This window comes from Macaca fascicularis, chromosome 14, assembly GCF_037993035.2.
Source record: "Macaca fascicularis isolate 582-1 chromosome 14, T2T-MFA8v1.1".
NCBI lineage: Eukaryota > Metazoa > Chordata > Mammalia > Primates > Cercopithecidae > Macaca > Macaca fascicularis.
In genome coordinates this window covers 12,113,380-12,135,279 of record NC_088388.1, presented here as the reverse complement: position 1 = coordinate 12,135,279, position 21,900 = coordinate 12,113,380, and the positions used below count along the sequence as shown (strand labels likewise).

The 21,900-nt window shown below is 54.7% G+C and overlaps 1 protein-coding gene across 3 annotated transcripts in view; it reads left to right on the top strand.

Annotated features, from left to right (window-relative positions):
• The window catches only part of FADS2 (fatty acid desaturase 2), a 105,588-nt gene extending 86,465 nt beyond the window's left edge, over nt 1-19,123 (top strand). For all 3 annotated transcript variants that reach the window (XM_065528063.2, XM_074013446.1, XM_005577619.5), the window contains 7 exons: nt 9,000-9,060; nt 9,441-9,517; nt 14,977-15,074; nt 15,286-15,382; nt 15,721-15,800; nt 17,147-17,272; nt 17,414-19,123. In XM_065528063.2, coding sequence (XP_065384135.1) covers nt 9,000-9,060; nt 9,441-9,517; nt 14,977-15,074; nt 15,286-15,382; nt 15,721-15,800; nt 17,147-17,272; nt 17,414-17,465 — 591 coding nt within the window. In that variant the 3' untranslated portion in view covers nt 17,466-19,123. The remainder of the gene's footprint in view (nt 1-8,999; nt 9,061-9,440; nt 9,518-14,976; nt 15,075-15,285; nt 15,383-15,720; nt 15,801-17,146; nt 17,273-17,413) is intronic.
• Nucleotides 19,124-21,900: the final 2,777 nt, after the last annotated feature.

The window sequence follows — 21,900 nt, the reverse complement described above, 5'->3', positions numbered from 1 at the left end:
CGCACCCAACCGAGAGTCATGTAATTTAGTGGCCAGTCTAGGGTGAGGCCCCAGACCTTATGATTGCTAGGCCATTGCCTTCCATTTACTACATCATCTTATTTTCATATTAATTCATTGTATTACCACAAATATAGAACACACTTGGTATAAACTTTTAAGCAGTATAGAAATATCCAGAATTAAGACATGAGTCTCAGCCTGGGCAACACAGCAAGACCCCGTCTCTAAAAAATCCAGGCATGGGCCGGGCGCGGTGGCTCAAGCCTGTAATCCCAGCACTTTGGGAGGCCGAGGCGGGCGGATCACAAGGTCAGGAGATCGAGACCACAGTGAAACCCCGTCTCTACTAAAAATACAAAAAATTAGCCGGGCGCGGTGGCGGGCGCCTGTAGTCCCAGCTACTCAGGAGGCTGAGGCAGGAGAATGGCGTGAACCCAGGAGGCGGAGGTTGCAGTGAGCCGAGATCGCGCCACTGCACTCCAGCCTGGGCAACAGCGTGAGACTCCGTCTCAAAAAAAAAAAAAAAATCCAGGCATGGTAGCATGTGCCTAGTCTCAGTTATTGGGGAGGCTGAGGTGGGAGGATCCCTTGAGCTGAGCCCAGGAGGTTGAGGCTACAGTGAGCTATGATCACACCACTGCACTCCAGCCTGGGTAACAGAGTAAAGCCCTGTCTCAAAAAAAAAAAAAAAAAAGTGAGTCTCTCAAACCTCCTCTTTGCCCCAAATTTTATGCCCTTGAGGGTAACCACTGTTAACAAGATGCTATATAGTCTTCTAGATATTTTTATATATGTATAAACATGCATATATCTGTTTCTTTACAAACAAAAATTTTAGGCCAGCTGTAGTGGCTCACACCTGTAATCCCAGTGCTTCGGGAGGCTGAAGTGGGAGGATTGCTTGAGCCTAGGAGTTCAAGACCAGCCTGGGCCACAAAGTGAGACCCCATCTCTGCAAAAAATACAAAAGATTAGCCAGGTGTAGTGTTGTGCGTCTGTGGTCCCACGTGCAGGGGAGGCTGAGGTGGGGGAATCACTTGAGCCTGGGAGCTCACGGCTGCAATGAGCTATGATTGTACCACGGCACTCTAGCGGGGACAGAAGAGCAAGATTCTGTCTCAAAAACAAAAAAAGAAAAAAGAAAAAAGTTCTACCTTGTGTCCTGCAACTTGCCACCTCTGTGAATGTGGACGCCCTTCCCCACCAGTTCATGTAGCCAGGTCTCATCTCCCTCTAGCCATATAGTATTCTGTTGTATTTCTGAACCATAACAGGACCTATATTATTTTATAAGGCAGAAAAATTGAGTGTTAGTCATTCATAATTTCTTTCTTTTTTTTTCTTTCTTTTTTTCTTTTATTTATTTATTTTTTTTTTTTTTTGAGACAGAGTCTCACTGTCTTGCCCAGGCTGGAGTGCAGTGGCGCAATCTTGGCTCACTGCAACCTCCGCCTCCCAGGTTCAAGTGATTCTCCTGCCTCAGCCTCCTGAGTAGCTGGGATTACAGGTGCACACCACCACGCCTGGCTAATTTTCTCATTTTTAGTAGAGACGGGGTTTCACCATCCTGGCCAGGCTGGTCTTGAACTCCTGACCTCGTGATCCACCTGCCTCAGACTCCCAAAGTGCTGGGATTACGGGTGTGAGCCATCATGCTCGGCCCATAATTTCTTTTGAAGTAAAGCCCCAACAATGCATCCCACAAAAAATGTTCTTATTTAATACATTCTTTTTTTTAATGTACAGCCTCTATCTCAGGGCCTAATTTACAAGAAAAAAAATAAATATATTCGCTGCTTTTTGGAAATACATTAATAATGAAAATGAAAGTTTAGAAGATCCTTGTGGCTTTTATGCAGATCTCAGGAGCCACAAAGCCATGCATAGAGTAGGGTTCCATCAGCATTTGCCAAGCGAGGCCAATTTTCTCTCACTAAGGAGTGGCGCCCTGAGTGAAGTAGTATTCCCGACAGCGTTGGCGCCTAAGGCTTGGAACGAGGTGAAGAGACAGCCTGGTTCCCCAGTTCTGGTTTGTATGCCCTCTTCTTATTTCATGTCCACCCGTGAGGCGATCTGAGCAGTAACATGGATTTTTCTGTAACGTGGCCAATTCGCAGGAAATTAGCCACAGTTCTGTACTTTGGAAGCCTCTCTAAGCTGCCAGGGATTCTATTTTCTGCCAAAGTACAGGCTATTGTTATTCTTCTAGGAAACCGTTTGCCAGCTTTAATTAGAGGTGTCTAGATAGCGGAACTGGTGAACTTGAGGTCTTCTGATAAGTGGGGACAAAGGCTTCGCCGTATCGGGGAGGCTTTGTGGTGTAGAGTTGTTGGCTGTCCTGACAGATGTTCTCTGTGTCTCTAACAAAGGAAGTCTAGTCCCGCCAGCTGCACTGGCAAGAAGGCGTCTTTCTTGTGTGTGGTGGCCAGAGAAGCCTCTGCTTTCCCAACATCTTCTCACCCCTGACACTTCTGGAATGCTGGCTCTGGGGCAGGAGATGGGGGTGGGAGGCTGTGAGGATCTGGTTGGCCAATTACCAGTGGCATTTGGAAGTCCCCAGCCAGTGCCGCAGTGTTCTGGAAATCCCCTCTCTCACTCATAGGGAAAGGACTGGTGCTTCCCGGGTTCCTGGTTTTTGGCCTGTGCTGGGTCTCAGAGGACCCGGCTGCCCTGGAGGGAACTCTGGTCTCTTGACCGAAGTGACGGTGGGTCTGATGGGACTTGTCACATGCCAGTCCCACACACCACAGCAGGGCCAGGTGGGGCGGCTAGGCCTCAGGGTCTCAAGCCGCTATCCCAGTCTCCAGAGCAAGGACGCCGGCCAGAGCTCCTGTCTCTGGGGACAGATGAGCAAAGCAGCCCAGCCAGGCGGCTCCAGCACGTGGAACTGTGAATAGCATGTGCTCGGCAGTAGAGCCCTTTCCCTCGTTTTCTACCTTTTGGTCTTATTGATGCTGTCCAGGAGGACTCTTTTTGTCATATGCAGCAAAGTATATTCACTTCCCCCAGAGATTCATTTCTTGTGTGCTTAGAAAGTTCTTCATACATACGATTTTCAGTTCTTTAAGGTTTCATGTTTCAATCTTTAACTTCTGCCAAACGGGATATGGGTAGGATGATGTTCAGCCTTCACTCTTCTCCAGAGTCGGCCAGTTTTCCCGGCACCCCCATGAGGTGGCATTGCTTCTCCATTTGAGGCAGTGAGTGCTCCTGAGCCCGGGCTTGGCCTGGGCTGGGCTGTCTGTCCTCTCCCAGGCCACCGTCTGGATGACTTGGGAGCCACACTCACTCATTCATCCTTGGCACTTAACTCATTGGAAGTTCATAGTGGGGTGCCTTTCCCCTTCTCTTTCTCTCTCTCTCTCTCTTTTTTTCTTTTCTTTTCTTTTCTTTTTTTTTTTTTTTTTTTGAGACAAGGTCTTGCTCTGTCACCTCAGCTAGAGCGTAGTAGTGCAATCTTGGTTCACTGCAGCCTCAACCTCCTGGGCTCAAGCCATCCTTCCGCCTCAGCCTCCCGAGTAGCTGGGACTACAGGTGCGTGCCACCATGCCTGGATAATTCTTGTATGTTTAGTAGAGATGGGGTTTCACCATGTTGGCCAGGCTGGTCTTGAACTCCTGACCTCCAGTGATCTGCCTGCCTCAGCCTCCCAAAGTGCTGGGATTACCAGCATGAGCCACTGTGCCTGGCCAAGGTCTATATTTCTTTATATGTCTCATGGATGTTTCTTTTAAAACACAATCCTTATCCGTTTTATATTTTGTCCTCATGATTGGGGGTTCTCTGGTACTCAGGAAAGCAGTGGATATTGCGGTAGTTATCTTCATTTTCTTTTTTTTTCTAAATTTTAATTTGCATGGCCTTCCCATGAATGGGATAGTTATCTTTTGTCCCACCAGTGTCCACTTATATCTCTTCACAATTCTAGTTGTGTTTCAGTTGATTCTTTTGAGTTTCCTGGGTAGATGATCATATCCTTGAAAATAATGAAAACGTAATCTCTTGGCCGGGCGCGGTGGCTCATGTCTGTAATCCCAGCACTTTGGGAGGCCGAGACAGGCAGATCACGAGATCAGGAGATCAAGACCATCCCGGCTAACACGGTGAAACCCCATCTCTACTAAAAATACAAAAACTTAGCTGGGCGTGGTGGCACAGACCTGTAGTCCCAGCTACTCTGGAGGCTGAGGCAAGAGAATCACTTGAACCTGGGAGGCAGAGGTTGCAGTGAGCTGAGATCGCACCGCTGCACTCCAGCCTGGGCGACAGAGCGAGACTCCGTCTCAAAACAACAATGACAACAACAACAACAACAAAAAAAAAACATAAAAACAAACCAAAAAAACACATAGTCACGCTAGATTACCTGCCTGCTTGCCTGCCTGCCTCTTTCTTTCTTTCTTTCTTTCTTTCTTTCTTTCTTTCTTTCTTTCTTTCTTTCTTTCTTTCTTTCTTTTCTTTCTTTCTTTCTTCTCTCTTTCTTTCTTTCCTTCCTTCCTTCCTTCTCTTTCTTTCTTTTCTTTTTTCTTTTTCTTTCTCCTTCCTTTCTCTTTCTTTTTCTTTTTCTTTCTCCTTCTTCCTTCCTTTCTTTCTTTCTCTTTCTTTCTTTCTTTTTCTTTTTTTTTTTTTTTTTGAGACTGAGTCTGGCTCTGTCGCCCAGGCTGGAGTGCAGTGGCCAGATCTCAGCTCACTGCAAGCTCCGCCTCCCGGGTTTACGCCATTCTCCTGCCTCAGCCTCCCGAGTAGCTGGGACCACAGGCGCCCGCCACTTCGCCCGGCTAGTTTTTTGTATTTTTTAGTAGAGATGGGGTTTCACCGTGTTAGCCAGGATAGTCTCGATCTCCTGACCTCGTGATCCGCCCGTCTCGGCCTCCCAAAGTGCTGGGATTACAGGCTTGAGCCACCGCGCCCGTCCTCTTTTTCTTTTTCTTTTTCTTTCTCCTTCCTTCCCTCCTTCCCTCCCTCCCTCCTTCCTTCCTTCTAATCTGGATGTTAGTGTAGTCTCTTTCTTTCTTTTTCTTTTTCTTTCTCCTTCCTTCCTTCCTTCCCTCCTTCCCTCCCTCCCTCCCTCCCTCCCTCCTTCCTTCCTTCTAATCTGGATGTTAGTGTAGTCTCTTTCTTTCTTTTTCTTTTTCTTTCTCCTTCCTTCCTTCCTTCCCTCCTTCCTTCCCTCCTTCCCTCCCTCCCTCCTTCCTTCCTTCTAATCTGGATGTTAGTGTAGTCTCTTTCTTTCTTTTTCTTTTTCTTTCTCCTTCCTTCCTTCCTTCCCTCCTTCCCTCCCTCCCTCCCTCCCTCCCTCCCTCCTTCCTTCCTTCTAATCTGGATGTTAGTGTAGTCTCTTTCTTTTAATAGCTCCATTCTGTTGTCTGCTTTGGGTTTTATTGCATTGACGGGAAATTTCAGAGCTGAGTTTAATAGTGGTGATATTGGCAGCAGTCTTGTTTTGTTCTTCTTTTGCCATATCCTCGTTTTCTGAGGGGGTTGGTGAGGCCATTATCCCGGTAGCAGTGTAAATGGGCCTCAGAAGCCATGCCATGCCTGAGATCCTCCCCCTCCTCCTCCCATCCGGGAAACCACCTCTGCTGCCCTGCCTGTCTGAAGCTAACCTCCTGGTCTTCCTGCTTCAGGCAGACCTTCATGAACAGGCCTAAGCCACCCATCCCACCTTGGGAGACACAGGCCGCCCTCTCAGGGACCTTGGACTGGGACCTTGCCATTCTGCTCCTGCTGGGGAGGTCGTGCTGCCCGTTTCTCTGTGTGTGTGTGAGTTTGCAGGTTCCCAGAGTCAAGAGACTGGGCTTTGCGACAGCTCCCCTCCCCCAACCCTCCACGGACAAGGAGGGCCCTTGTCATTCCTCAGACATTTTGTTCCAAAGCTGAAAGGTCCTCTCCACATGGCCCGGCATCCTCCAGGCCCTCATCCAAGCCTGGCCTTGTGGTGCGCAGAGAGACCCAGGACAGGAGAGTCAGCCCCACTGCCAGGGTTGGCTGCACTCCCTCCCTCGCCCCTGGCCTGAGTCCCCGCCTATCAGCCGCAGTCTGGGAAGGCGCCGTCCCTGGTCAGGGGGAGGTCCATGTGTGCCACCCACACCCTTGGCCGCAGCCCAGCCAAGTGAAAGTCGTGTGTCTTCCTTGCCTCTTGGGCTTTCTCTGTGTGTGTGACGGGGACTCCTCGGGAAGAGGAGATGTGTGGGGTTCTCCACTCCCCACACTTGGGGCTCTGAGCCCCCAGTCGGGAAGAAGCCTGACTCTTGTTGAGTGAGTCTGTGGGCTGGACAGCGCGATGGGCAGTGTGCGTGCCCAACGTCACTTAGTCCTTGCTTAACCCGTGAGGCAGGAGCTGTCATCGACCCCTTCAATGGATGGAACAACTAAGGCCTAGGGACATGAAGTGACTTGTTCAAGGTAACAGCTAGGAAAAGGCAACACCACTGTCCAAACCCAAACCGTCTGGCTGCACACCACAGCTTCGGAGTCCCGGGGACCCTTGCGAAATACGTTTGTTGGGTAGCCCCAGCTTTCTGATCAATTAAACAGCCAGGCACTCACCCCCCCCCCCCAGCTTGGTACATTCTAAAATACCTCTCCCTCCTTTCCCTGCTCCCATGACTTAAATGGCAAAGCTCTGGCAAAGAACCAAGCGTGGGAAAGATGAGAGCAGAGAGTTAGCCACAGGGCAGGGCTTGGTATCCCAAGCCCACAGTTGTACTTTCTGGTTTGGGAGGGGAGTACTGGCCATCCCCCAGCAGACCCGCTGCAGCTGAGGCCATCGAGATGGGGACAGATGTGTAGTGGTATGTCACCATACACACGCACATACACGCGTATGACTATGATAAGCATTTCGCTCACTGTCCCACAGAGGCCCACTCTGAGGCCTGCTGCTGCCTGGCAAGCAGGGCCCCCTGGCTCCCGAGGGTCATTCTGGGGCATTAAAGGGGTGCACACTAGAGCCAGCAGTGCTTACCAGCGGAGGCAGCCCCTGTAACCTCTGTTGTCCACCCAAAGGCCACCATCACCCATGAGAACAGGGTGCCTACTGTGCACATGCAGCTCCAAACAGACTCCCCAGGTGCCTCCCAGGCCCCCACAGCAGCGTGGCCAGCCCTCAGTCCCTCCATAGGATGCCCTGGCCCCTGCTGACCTGCCTGGGTTGCCCTCTGTGCTCACTTCCGAGTACAGCCGGCCCAGCCCAAGAGGGACGGGACGCTGTGTGGGACAGACATGCGGTGGGGAGGAGCTCTTGGCCAGGGCTGGAGACACTGCACGCTAAGGCTGGGGCTGTGAGCCTGCTCCCTCTCCTCGGGGAGAAGCTTAGAGCAGGACCCAGAGGCCTGTTCTGTGAGCCACTGCAGGCCTCCGAGACTGGCCACCTCGAGGGCATGGTCTGCAGTGCTGGCTTCTCCAGCGCCTCCATCGACCGGAGACTCATGAAAGGCTCCTGTGAGGCCTCCTGGCTCGGACCTCCCCATGGCCGGCCTCAGCCCTGGCCTTAATGATAGTCTTCCTACAAGTGGCCGTCCCTTCTGGGAATGGGTGAGATCCTTGCCAAGGCCCAGGAGGCCACACAGAACAAAGGGACTGTTTCTGGGGGTTCTTCGGCTGGGCGTGCTGTGTCCACGGCCATTGGTGCCAAGATGCAAGTGTTGGGGACAGAGTGGACCTGGTTCCCACCCACAGCCTCCTCCCTCAGGAGTCTGTGCTCTCCCTGTGATTTGGACAATCACTTCCCTCTGTGTTCTCACCTGGATGACAGGGGCGCTGGCCTAGGCGCCATCCAAGGTTCCTTCCCTCTGTAACTCACTTGGACCTCCTGACTGCAATAAGTAGGACTGGACACTGTTGGAGGAGGCAACTGTGGCCTTTGGATCCAGGCGTATAGGGAGCACTTAGCACCTGTGCCCATGTTCTCATTGGCTCCTCTTACCGACCACTGATTCGAATGCCAGACAAGGCTCAGCAAGGCTAAGCGACTCACGCAGTCTCAGCACTGGTGAGAGGCAGAGTCGGCTCGAGCGCATCTTCTGGCTCCAAGCCCAGCCTCCCCACACTGCAAGCAAGAGGAGCAGGTGCCACTCAGTGAGCAGTATCTTTTGGTCTCAGTCCTGAAAGAGCAGGGTGGGCTGGTCCCTAGGGGCTGGACCATGGAATTAAGGGCTCCAGGTCCCCTGGAACCGTGGTTCCTATGCCTGGCTCACACTGAGTGGCCTGAGCAGCTTTGGACAGTGACGATACCCGGGACCCAGCCCAGCCCTCCTCCATCAGAGCCTCTGGGCATCAGGCTGCCCAAAGTGCAGGCTATGATGGGGAAGAAACAGGTGCCTTCATGGGGACCTCAGGTAGCCAGATGTGGCCTAGGAGTGTGTGCCATGGCCTCCTCTGTTCTGTCCTCAAGGTTAGGCTCCAGCTGGGGAGGAGTGATTCACTCTTGTAAATTACACGGAGGCTCCAAGGAGGAAGATGCTCCCAGCCTGTTGACTGGCAGCAATTCTGGGGCCCTTACCTAGGTTCTCCCTGCCACAGTGGGCTCCAGGAGCTCTCCATGGTGACCTAGCAGCTCCCCTGGGTGCTTATGCCCCGCCGAGAGTTGCTCTGTTGCCTATTCATTCAACAAACATTTATTTAGTGCCTGTCACATGGGCTCAGAGTCAGTTTTTTGGGTTCTGATCCCAGCCAGGGCCACTTCCCATGGCCTTGGGACATGGCTTAATGCTGAGCCTCAGCCTCAGAAGCGCCGGCCTTGCGGAGGATTGATGCCATTGGGCCAGCACTCAGCTAGGGCTGAGGAAGCGTTGGTCACTGCTGGCTGCAGAATGGGGAGCCCAGAGGGCTGGAGGGGCCCCAGGCTTGGTGGGCCCAGGGTGCAGATTGACAGGAAAGGGACAGTGGTATGCCCTGAGTAGAGAGAAGGGATGGTGGCTGCAGGGCGGGTCGAGGAGCATGGGAGGCTGGGAGCTGAGGCTGCTGGGCGCTCATGATCTCTCCTCTCTCCTCAGTACGGCAAGAAGAAGCTGAAATACCTACCCTACAATCACCAGCACGAATACTTCTTCCTGAGTGAGTGCTCAGCACCCTGAAACCACTCCTGGTCCCTCCCCTCCCCCCAGAGTGGCGTCTCTCTCCCTCCTACCTGACATCTTTTCCAGGTCCAGAAAGTGACACTAAACTTGTTAGAAGCAGGGGCCACAGCAGCCATCCCCTGCAGACCCCCTCAGCCCATGTTACAGGCCAGGTGGCGACACAGGCTCAGAGAGTACCAGGGGTGACGCACATCCTCGAGGGCTCCCAGCCTTCTCTGCAGGCCCCGGGGTCCCTGGCTGCTTCTGCTCACGTCTGCAGGGCTGGCCCCTGTGATCAGTGCTGGGCCCGGGTCCCCCCGACCTTCCGGCACAGGCGGGGTGAATGGATGCCTCTAAGTGCCTGTCTCTCTCTTGCAGTTGGGCCGCCGCTGCTCATCCCCATGTATTTCCAGTACCAGATCATCATGACCATGATCGTGCACAAGAACTGGGTGGTGAGTCAGGGACACAGCTGGCTTGGCATGGGGAGGAGGGTGACTGGGACAGGTGGACCTGGGGACCCTACGCTGCCTCCTCGTGTGCCTCAGTGGAGCCTGCAGGGCCCTATGCATCTCCTCCCTGGGGTAGCTGCCTCTCAGGAAAGGATTCCCCCTAGGGCCACCAGGACCCAGTCCTAAAGATCTCTACTCTCCCTCAGACACAGGGAGTCCACTGGGGCAGCCCCTGCTTTTGTAGAGCCCCCCAGAAAGTTCTCAAAGGCAGCATGATGAGAGGCAAGTGTAGCCATCTTCCTTCCCCACTCCCTGCGGGCCCTGAGGCCCATGAACGGGGTCGCCCCACAGCCTGGTCAGAAATCGGAGCAGCTGGGCGTTGGCCGAGAGGAGAGGTGTGTTTGTTTGCCAAGACTGTATGACAAAGCACCACGAACTGAGCGGCATAAGCAGCAGCGATGTGTTTTCTCCCAGTTCCGGAGACGGGAAGTCCAAAACCGAGGTGTTAGCAGGGTGGATTCCTTAGGGCTCTGGAAGGCTCTGTTCTGGGCTTCTCCTTGGTTGGTTGATGGTTTTCGCCCTCCCTCTTGGCACATCGTCTCTCTGCATATCTGTATCTGTATCTGTGTCCAAATTTCCCTCTTTAAAAAATTATTTTGTTTATTTATTTATTTCTTGAGACAGAGTCTCGCTGTGTCACACAGGCTGGAGTGCAGTAGCATGATCTCGGCTCACTGCAACCTCCACCTCCTGGGTTCAAGCAATTCTTGTGCCTCAGCCTCCCAAGTACCCGAGATTACAGGCATCGGCCACCACGCCCGGCTAATTTTTGTATTTTTAGTAGAGATGGGTTTTTTCCATGTTGGCCAGGCTGGTCTCGAACTCTTGGCCTCAAGTGATCTGCCCGCCTCAGCCTCACAAAGTGCTGGGATTACAGGCATGAGCCACCATGCCCGGCCTATTTTTTTATTTTCCTTTTTTCTTCACCAAAAGTGGATACTTGAAAATTTTCCTTTTTTAAACTAGGGACGTTGCTCATATTGCTTTAGGGCCCATTGTAATTACGTCATCTTTTTTCTTCTTCTTCTTTTTTTTTTTTTTGAGACAGAGTTTCGCTCTGTCGCCCAGGCTGGAGTGTAGTGGCACGATCTCGGCTCTCTGCAACCTCTGCCTCCTGGGTTCAAGCAATTCTCCTGCCTCTGCCTCCCGAGTAGCTGGGAATATAGGCACCCGCCACCACGCCTGGCTAATTTTTGTATTTTTAGTAGAGATGGGGTTTTACCATGTTGGCCAGGCTGGTCTCGAACTCCTGATTCGTGATCCACCCGCCTCAGCCTCCCAAAGTGCTGGGATTACAGGCGTGAGCCACTGCACCCAGCCGATAAGTTGTTTATTTGACAATTATCAAAGACTATATTGTCACTTTCTGAAATGCTTGCCTGAAATCCAGTCTTTCTAAGCAGTCTATTTGCCCCTCATGCTCCAACCAATAGCTATGGGAAAGTTTTTCCTCTCTTAACCAAATGTGGGCTTGTTTATTGATTACTGTTTTTTGTTTGTTTGGTTGGTTTTGAGATGGAGTTTTGCTCTTGTTGCCCAGGCTGGAGTACAATGGCGCAATCTCGGCTCACTGAAACCTCTGCCTTCCAGGTTCAAGCGATTCTCCTGCCTCAGCCTCCTGAGTAGCTGGGATTGCAGGCATGTGCCACCATGCCTGGCTAATTTTGTATTTTCAGTAGAGATAGGGTTTCACCATGTTGGTCAGGCTGGTCTCAAACTCCCGACCTGAGGTGATCCACCCACCTCAGCCTCCCAAAGTGCTGGGATTACAGGCATGAGCCACTGTGCCCGGCCTATTGATTACTGTTTTATCGCTTGCTAACTGAAGTTGTCCTTTTCACCTTGACTGTGAATTTAAGAGCAGCCAAGTCAAATTTTATCTCCAAGTCTTGGACCCATATATCCAATCTAACTCCATCTAGAGGTGTCGCAGCCATTTCAAATCCAACATATTCAATATAAGTCCTCTCCTCTTCTCCCACAACCTAATCCTTTTCTGATGGTCTCCATGTTAATGAATGGCTCCATCATCCACCCAGTGGCTCAAGTTAGAGACTAGCATCATTATGTTTTTTCCTTCCTCATACATGTTACACCATCTCTTTGCCTCTAGCATCCAATCCTGTTCTAACTCATAAATGGCCTATTGCTGGGCACAGTCGCTCATGCCTGTAATCCCAGCACTTTCAGAGGCCGAGGCGTGCAGATCATGAGGTCAGGAGTTCGAGACCAGCCTGGCCAGCATGGTGAAACCCCGTCTCTACTAAAAATACAAAAAATTAGCTGGGCATGGTGGTGGCTGAGGTAGGAGAATTGCTTGAACCTGGCAGGCAGAGGTTGCAGTGAGCAACCTCTTTTTTTGTTTTTGACTGTGCTTGTTCCCTAAGGAACAAAGCATTAAACAGGAAAAGAAATCACCCTGTGTTCCTAAAAGGAGATGGCAGAGTGGGGACAATGTGATGAGCCATGGGGCTTTCAGAGCCAGGAGCGCACCTATGACCTGGGGCACTGTTTCTCAGGGGAGCTGTTCTGCCCTTTGACAGTATCTGGAGACACTTCTGATTGTCACAACTTCAGGAGAGGAGGGTGCTACTGGCATCTGGTGGGCATCCAGCCAGGATGGTGCTAAGCACCCTGCCATGCCCTGGAGAACCGCCCATGGCAACAAGCAGCCTGTCCCAGGTGCCAACAGTGTGGAGGTTGGGGGACCCTGGCTTAGAGGAAAGAGGTGATAAACCCTTAGATCTTTGAAGGAGGCTTCCTAGGGAGGTTTACATGTTCTGGCAAGCTTCCTGGTTCCCGGGGCCACGTCCTGGATCCTGAGATGCTCCCAGGCTTCACCCTCCTGGAATTTTGCTGTATCTGACACCACTGGCCACTCCCGCTTGCAGTTCTTCCTGTTGGCTTCCAGGTAGCCACCTCTGCTGGCTTCTTCCCAGCCCCCTCGCTCCACCTCTCTAGCTGCTTCTGATCTCCTGCACTCCCTGCCCCTGAAACCAACGGTCTCTGAGTATGTGTTGCCCTCTACACTCAAAAAGAGTCCAGGCCAGGCATGGTGGCTCATGCCTGTGATCTCAGCACTTTGGGAGGCCGAAGTAGGAGGGATCACTTGAAGCCAGGAGTTTGAGACCAGCCTGAGGAACATGGAGAAACCCTGTCTCTACAAAAAGCTGGGCATGGTGATGCGTGCCTGCAGTCTAGCTACTTGGGAGGCTGGGGTAGGAGGATGGCTTGAGCCCAGGAGTTTGAGGCTGCAGTGAGCTGTGATCACACACTGCTGCACTCAAGCCTGGGCAACAGAGCAAGACCCTGTCTCTTAAAAATAAAAATTGGGCTGGGGCAATGGTTCACACCTCTAATCCTAGCACTTTGGGAGGCCAAGGCTGGAAGATCACTTGAGCACAGGTGTTTGAGACCAGCCTGGACAAATAAGTGACACCCCCCCAACCCATCTCTATAAAAACTTTAAAAAAATTAGCCAGGTGAGGCCGGACACGGTGGCTCATGCCGGTAATCCCAGCACTTTGGGAGGCCAAGGCAGGTGGATCACGAGGTCAGGAGATCGAGACCATCTTGGCTAACATGGTGACACCCCATCTCTACTAAAAATACAAAAAGTTAGCCAGGGGTGGTGGTGGGCACCTGTAGTCCCAGGTACTCGGGAGGCTGAGGCAGGAGAATGGTGTGAACCCGGGAGGCGGAGCCTGCAGTGAGTCGAGATCACACCACTGCACTCTAGCCTGGGTGACTGAGCAAGACTCCATCTCAAAAAAAAAAAAAAAAAAAAAATTAGCCAGGTGTGGTGGTCCCAGCTACTTGGGAGGCTGAGATGGAAGTATGGCTTGAGCCTGGGACAGTCATGATCACACCACTGCACTCCAGCCTGGGCAATAGAGCAAGACCCCGTCTCCAAAAAACAAAAAATCCATAACCATATCCTCATTTTGTTTCCATATATGTGTAGATACACTGCACACTACTGCACCACACACAAAATAGAAGGAATGTGATGGAAAGTGGGAGCAGAACTGGCTACATCTGCCTCACTCGTCCCCTTGAAGGCCACCTCATTAGAACGTGAGGTCCTGTCCTCAGCCAATGTTGGCCCTGAAGCCATCTCCAGCCCCTCCTGAGCGCTCCCCTCCTCCTTTTCTGTTCAGCTGCTGGCACCCGACCCCTTATCACCTAGGACCAGCCTAGATTCCCCACAGCCAAGCAGGCGCAAATGCAGCCACCGTTGCCGCTGACAGTTCTGGAATCTGTCACCTCCTTGTCAGCGCCGTGGGTTCTGGTTTAGGCCTCTGTCATTTCATGTCTGAGCCGCTGGAATAACCTCCTAGTCTCCCCCTCTCCAGGGGAGTGGGGATCTATTTTAAGACTCAAATGTGACCTTGTACTTCAGCCGTTCGACGTGAGACAGGGCAGTCCCTTGGCCTCACCTTCCACCTCGGACACCTGTGCCGAGCCCGTGGCACGTGTCCCCGTACCTAAACTCACGGCAGGATGAGCGCCATGGCAGTGGGAACAGGCCGTGCAGAGGCCCCGGGGAGGGAGTGAGCTGGGTCAGGGGGCTGAGTAAAGACAGGTTCTTGACCCCACGAGGCTCCGTGAGTGACTCTGGGTGGGATGGAGGCTTTAGCAGGGGAGAGATGGGACCTACTTGGAGCGAAGGCCACTCTGGTTGCCGTGGCCATGAGGACAAGCAGGGGACCGTGGGAGGCTGCTGCTGTGGTCCAGTTGAGACAAGACTTGGGTGGCAGAGAGGCAGTGGACAGGGCAGAGCCGTGAAGTCACCCTCCCAGTACATGAGAGGAGATGTCCAAGCCCAGTCCCTGGTACCACTCCAGCCAGGGGCAGCAAGGAGAGCAGAGTGGAGGGGCACAGGACGACAGTGGGGCATGGGGAGGCCAGCCTCTGCTGCGAGAGCCCTGAGGTAGGGACGATGGTGCCTCTGACCTTCCCTGCCCCTCCAAGCCCTCTGTCCTGCTGGAAGGAGAGGCCAGGAGGAGACCCAGGTGCAAGGCGCAGGGACAGGACTGGGGGACGGTTGGGGACCTGGCCCAGGGTTGGGGGCACACCTTCAGAATCACCCCTGACCCATGAGAGGGCTGCTGACCCCCACTCCTACCCCACGACTGCCCTCAGCAGGAGAGTCCGTTTCTCTCCCAAAGAACAGGGCATAGTCACTTCCTGATGCTAAAACACTCAGCATTTCCCTAGAAACAAAGGCAGCCATGCAAACCCGGAGCAAACAGGTTGTGTGTAATTGCCCATCGTGCTTCAGTGGGCTGCGGTCCAGCTTCCAGAGGCCTGAGTGTGAGGTGTGTGCACATCTGGGGCAGGCACATGGTGCCCGGGCAGAGGAGAGGGCAGGCTGCACCTAACTTCATCTTTCCCCACAGGACCTGGCCTGGGCCATCAGCTACTACATCCGGTTCTTCGTCACCTACATCCCTTTCTACGGCATCCTGGGAGCCCTCCTTTTCCTCAACTTCATCAGGTGCCTGGGCTTTGCTGGTTCATCCCTGGGCCCTCCACTGGCACCGATGAGGGCTTTGGCATGAGAAGAGGCTTGGACGGCTCCACTTTGCCCAGGGACCTCCCATCCTGGCCCCTTGGCAGGGGCTGTCCTGGGCTGTTGGGAGAGTGCATCTGTTCCCACCATGACCGGGCCCCCCGAGGCCCCTGCGCTGAGCTGTGTTCTCTTGCAGGTTCCTGGAGAGCCACTGGTTCGTGTGGGTCACACAGATGAATCACATCGTCATGGAGATTGACCAGGAGGCCTACCGCGACTGGTTCAGTAGCCAGGTAGGGAAGGCAGGGCCAGTCACCAGAGCTGTGCAGAGCCTGGTCCCGGTGTCCATGTCCTGGCCCCAGATGCTCTGCATCTGTTGATCCAGGGCTGTGCTGGGCCTCCCGGGGCTGCCTGTGTCCTTCTGCTAGGAGCTTCAGGGCTAAGCAAGAAAGGGTGGCAGGAGTCCCCCGGAGGGACAGGTGGGGCATCTGGATGGGCTGAGGCCATCAGGCAGGACGGTATGATGTGGAGGGGTGACCTGGAGACCCTGGGTAAGGCTGGGCCCCCTGGGAATGAGGCCGGGCCCTTAGGCCTTCCTTTGTTCCCTGACACGCATCTCCTCCACTGACAGCTGACAGCCACCTGCAACGTGGAGCAGTCCTTCTTCAACGACTGGTTCAGTGGACACCTTAACTTCCAGATTGAGCACCAGTGAGCGCGGGGCTGCGGGGAGGCGGGGAGACCCACAGCGGGAGGGAAGCGGCCGCTACCCCGTGTGGGCAGAGCGCAGAATGTGGGGGCCACCTCTTTGTCTCTGTGACAAGGTCTCTGCCCAATCTAGAGCGAGGCTCCCAGCCAGCCCCGCTGAGGTCAGGAGAGGGGCTCCCCTGTGCCATCTCCGGGAGGGGCGTCCTGTGCCCCTTGTCCTGCGCCACTTGGTCATAGTGATAACACCTCCCTCTACGTGGGCCTGGGATTTTGTAGTTATGGAGCCTGCACATGCACCTCATGACCCTGTGAGGCTAGCAAGGCTGGGCTTGCCTGGAACATTGGCCGAGGGACTGCCCTGCTGCCCCTTGTCCTTGCCTCACCTCTTGTCACTCATTTTTTTTTTTATTAAAAAATAAAAAATTTAGAGACAGGGTCTCACCCTGTTTCCTGGGCTGGAGTGCAGTGGTGCTTTCTTAGCTCACTGCAGCCTGGAATGCCTGAGTTAAAGCCATCCTCCCACCTCAGCCTCCTGAGTAGCTGGGACTACAGGTGCATGCCACCATGTCCAGCTGGTTTTTTATTTTTTTACTTTTATTTATTTATTTTGAGACAGAGTCTCGCTCTGTTGCCCAGACCGGAGTGCAGTGGCGCCATCTCGGCTTACTGCATGTTCCACCTACCGGGTTCAAGCAATTCTCATGCCTCAGCCTCCCACATAGCTGGGATTACAGGTATGTGCCACCACGCCCAGCTAATTTTTGTATTTTTAATGGAGATGGGGTTTCACCATGTTGGCCAGATTGGTCTCAAACTCCTGGCCTCAAGTGATCCACCCGCCTCGGCCTCCCAAAGTGCTGGGATTACAGGTGTGAGCCACTGTGCCCGGCCTAATTTTTTATTTTTATTTTTTGTAGAGGAAGGGTCTTGCCATGTTGCCCAGGCTGATCTCAAACTTCTGACCTCAAGTGATCTGCCCGCCTCGGCCTCCCAAAATGCTGGGATTACAAGCATGAGCCACCGTGCCCCACCTCACTGCCTCTTTTTCTAGCATCCTCCAGCTATTTCATTTCTTTTTTGAAAAACATGACACTTTGTCTCTGGCTACCCAGTATCTTCCCAGCTCCGTAAAGCACAAATGCCCTCCTGCTCACGGAGGGCTGCACCCTCTCCTCCACACACGTGGCACCCCACTGGGCACACACGAGGAGCCACACTTTGAGCCTGGTCCTGGCTGTGGACAGGGTTTCCGAGGGCCCCAGCCAGCCTCTGCGCGGGTGGTGGGAGGAGGCGGGAGCAGCCTGGCCCTCTGGAGTCCTCACGTTCTGCCCATCCCACATGCTCCTCAGCCTCTTCCCCACCATGCCCCGGCACAACTTACACAAGATCGCCCCGCTGGTGAAGTCTCTATGTGCCAAGCATGGCATTGAATACCAGGAGAAGCCGCTACTGAGGGCCCTGCTGGACATCATCAGGTGAGGGGTGGAGGTCCACAGGGGCTGGGCCCTGGCATCACCCTGTGGACCTCCACCTTAATGATGGCCTCCTCAGCCCCTGCACTCCCTGGGGCTGGACCCGTCCTGGTCCCTGACCCTCGTCCATCCCCAACTTCGCAGGTCCCTGAGGAAGTCTGGGAAGCTGTGGCTGGATGCCTACCTTCACAAATGAAGCCACAGCCTCGGACACCGTGGGGAAGGGGCGCAGGTGGGGTGATGGCCAGAGGAATGGTGGGCTTCTGTTCTGAGGGGTGTCTGAGAGGCTGGTGTACGCACCACTCACGTACTCCGTGTTGGATCTTTCTCCCTTTCTCCTCTCCTTTTTCCCTTCACGTCTCCCGCATAGCACCCTGCCCTCATGGGGCCTGCCCTCCTTCAGCCGTCAGCCATGACCCTCCCAGGGCCTCCCAGCCCCTTCTTCCAAGGAGCAGAGATTGGTGGCCACGGCGGGTGGCTCTGTCCTACCTCCACTCTCTGCCCCTAAAGGTGGGAGGAGACCAGCGGTCCCTGGGTCTGGCCTGTGAGCCTCCCCTTGCAGCCTGGTCACTAGGCCTCACCCCTGCTTCAGTTCTTCAGATGCTCTTGGGGTTTCTGGGGGCAGGTCCTAGTCGGGCAGGGCCCATGACCCTCTGGGTCTGGCTTCACTCTCCCTGACGGCCGCCATTGGTCCACCCTTCGTAGAGAGGCCTGCTTTGTTATAAAGCTCGGGTCTCCCTCCCGCAGCCGGGATCAGTACCCCGGGCCTCTCTTAAGATGGCCAGGGCCCCGGGCCTGCGGGCACAGCCAGCCCAAACCTCAGGCCCTGGAAGAGTCCTCCACCCCATCACTAGAGTGCTCTGACCCTGGGCTTTCACGGGCCCCATTCCACCGCCTCCCCAACTTGAGCCTGTGACCTTGGGACCCAAGGGGAGTCCCTTGTCTCTTGTGGCTCAGCAGAGGCAGTGGCCAGGTTCAGGGAGGCGCCAGCTGGCCTGGAGGCTCAGCCCCACCCGCAGCTTGTCCTCAGGTTGTCCTGAGGTCCAAGATTCTGGAGCAATCCGACCCTTCTCCAAATGCTCCGTTACCAGCTGGGCAGTGCCAGTCAATCCCTGGCCATTTGGCCCCAGGGGATGTGGGCCCTGCAGGCTGCAGGAGGGCACTGGAGCTGGGAGGTCTCGTTGCAGCCCTCCCCATCTTGGGGCTGCTGTGTGGACGGCGCTGCCTCAGGCACTCTCCTGCCTGTACCTGCCCTCACTGTGTTTAACCTTTTGCTCCAGGATGCGTTCTGATAGGAGTGGGCAGCAGGGCTGGGCCTTGTGACAATCTGCCTTTCACCACATGGCCTTGGCTCTGTGGCCCTGACTGTCAGGGAGGGCCAGGGAGGCAGAGCAGGAGGGAGTGTCAGCAGGAGGCTGCCCTGAGGGGCTGGGGAGGGGGTTACCTCATGAGGACCAGGGTGGAGCTGAGAAGAGGAGGAGGTGGGGGCTGGAAGTGTTGGTAGCTGAGCGGAGGGGCAAGTGAGAGGGGAGGGAGGGAAGTCCTGGGGGGATCCTGAGCTGCTGTTGCAGAGTCTAACCCACTAATCAGTTCTTAGATTCAGGGGAGGGGTGGGCACCAACAACTCAGAATGGGGGCCTTTGGGGAGGGCGCCTAGTTCTCCCAGCTCTAACCAGCCAGGAGGGACCTGCATCTAAGCGTCTGGGTTGCCATGGCAATGGCATGCCCCCAGCTACTGTGTGCCCCCGACCCCCGCAGAGGCAGAATGAACCCACAGGGAGCTGATTGTAATGTTTATCATGTTGCTTCCCCACCGCTAAATTTTTTGAAATAAAATAAGTAATTTTATTCTCACTTCCTGTGTTTCCTGCACGCAAATGCCAGGCCGTGGTATTGGGTGATAGAGGAGGCCCTCCTAGCTGGGCCTGGGCACCAGGAGGGGTCCCCACACTTGTATTTCTCTGTATCCCCTCCCTCCCTGGTGGCCATCCCACTCGCCTCTCCCTGCTGCCTCTGAGGTTCATTCTGGGGCCCAGAACTTGGTAGAAATGACCCAAAACCATTGGCCTGTCCTCCTCCTCTCAGCAGCCGACCCCAACCCAATTCTAGAACCGGGCTGGGAGCCACCTCTCAGCAACTAACCCTACCCGAGGAGGGTGGCATGGAGGGGTTCGCAGAGACCCTTCCTAACATCCTCACTCCCCAGACGTCTCCCCAAGTGCAGTCTGCCCTCCCAGCCCTGGGCCAGCCGGCTTCCACAGAGTGCCAGGCCAAACACAATTCCTGGCCTCCTTGGAAGGCGCTGAAGAAGGCTGGGCGCGGTGGCTCATGCCTGTAATCCCAGCACTTTGGGAGGCCGAGGCGGGCAGATCACGAGGTCAAGAGATCGAGACCATCCTGGCCAACACGGTGAAACGCCATCTCTACTAAAAATACGAAAATTAGCTGGGCATGGTGGTGCGTGACTGTAGTCCCAGCTACTTGGGAGGCTGAGACAGGAGAATCGCTTGAACCCGGGAGGCAGAGGTTGCAGTAAGCTGAGATGGTGCCACTGCACTCCAGCCTAGCGACAAAGCGAGACTCCATCTCAAAAATAAATAAATAAATAGAATTTAAAAGGGGCTGAAGAAGGCTCTGCGGGCTGATCATTCTGTCTTGTGGCTCCCGTGCCCCTATATGCAGTGGCTCATTCAGAGCCCACAGGCTGTGGGGGGGCTGATATCATCCTAGCCCAGGGTCACCAGTTCATGGGCACAGAGATTGGGTCCTAGGTCTGTCTGACCCCAGAGCTTGGGAAGAGTCCAAAGTAACATGCCAGGGGTACTTGTACGGTCGGTCTCCCACGGACCCCCATGCTGCTCCGTTGTCGTCTCTGGGATGGCTCTCCTGGCAGGGCTGAGCCTGGGAAGGTGTGCTAAGGAAGGGCCAAGAGGCACTGGCTAGTCAACACCTCGGGGCCTCCCCTTGGCTTTGTAGCTACTCCCAGCAGGGCTGGGGAGGGCTCCTGAGTAGACCTCAGCCCCCGCCTGCTTCCCCAACCCCTGCTTTGCCTGGCCGAAACTCAGCCGGGTAGGGACAGCCAGCAGACTGGGTTGCGGTATGTATGGCTCCCCAGTGGCCATAGGGTGTCCTGAGTAGGGCCTGGCATTACAGTGGTTCTGGGGAGTCCTTTGCCCTCCCTGGCCCTGTGGGCCACAGTCCACAGGGGCAAGCTAGAGGGGCCCCAAGGATGCCATTTTCTCAATACCCACCTACCCTAGGCCTTTCACTCTGGTGGACCCACTGACGGTGGCCTTCAAGGTTGCAAGACCCTGGCAAGCACGCCTCCCACCCTCTGCCATGTGCCTGTGACCCGCCTCCAGGATGGCGACCAGCCCAGGCCTCCCAACCCTGCCAGTCGGAAATCTATGGGTCCTTCACCCATAACAACCAGGGGGCTTGGAGTTGGGGATACTGAAGGCCAGATGGACGCTGGGGCTATGAGGACACCAGGTAAAACTTGACCCAGTCTCACCGGGCACTTGGAGCTTCTCTGTGACTTCCCCAGCCCCACCTTGCCCTTGAATACTTCCCTGGGTCAAGAAGCTGAGAACATTCATATCTTCTCTCTGCTTAACCGCCCCCTCCTGTCCCTGTACTCAGCTGACCCCCTTGCTAACACACCCAGAACTGTGAGTTTCTAATCCCTGTCCCCTGCCAAAGTCATGGTGCCCCAATATTCAAGGCCCTGGGTGATCAAACCCCAACACCTCCATCACAGGCGAAGAGGCTGAGCCCAGAGAGAGGACAGCACTGGTCTGAGGCCACACAGCAGCAGGATCCTGCTCCTAACCCGCAGGCCCCTGGCCACCTCTCCTGCACAGAAAGGGCTGTTCCCAGACCCTGCCCCCATCATATCAAATGTCAGACAGCTCCCAGGAGGCCCAGCGGCTGGCTGGAGGGGTGGGGGCAGTGGAGGGCAGTTAGTCTCTGTGGAGGAGATAAGAGCGGGGTAGCTACACAGATAAAAGGGTATCAGCTTTGTGGGTGGTGGGGGCATCTGCAGCACCCCAAGCCTAGGCTGTGTGTGTGTGGGCACGGGGGGTGGTGCTGTGGCACCACAGGCGGATCCTTGGGGTGTCTGGCTGGACATTCTGAAGCCCTCTGTGCCTACTGGGAGGGGAGAGGAAGCGTTTACCCACCTGGGGCTGGGCTTGGGCTGCCATCAGGAGCAGCTGGTCATTGCTTGTGTGACACAGTGCCTTGGGCCCATTGGGACTCCTCAGCTGGCCTGGCTGCACCCTCCCCTGAGGTGTGCCCCTCTGGACAAGAAGCTGCCTCTCAAAGAGTCCCTGTTCCAACATCTGAGAGGGAAATGGGGTGCCGTGGGGGCTGCCTGCCCCAGGCTGAAACGCCACTGCCCTTGGGACTGGTTTTCCTTTTCTGAACCAGACTGGCTTCATGTGGCCAGTGCACATCCAGAACAAGCAGCCACCCACCGTGCTGAGATTTCAGGATCACGTCCCCATCGTCCTCCACCATCACACTTTGCTTTGGATTTTAAGGGCATTCAGGTCTTTCTTCTCCATTGTCCCATTCAAGAGCAAGTGTCCAAGAGAAAGAGTGACAGCAGCCAAGAGCTTGGAATAGGC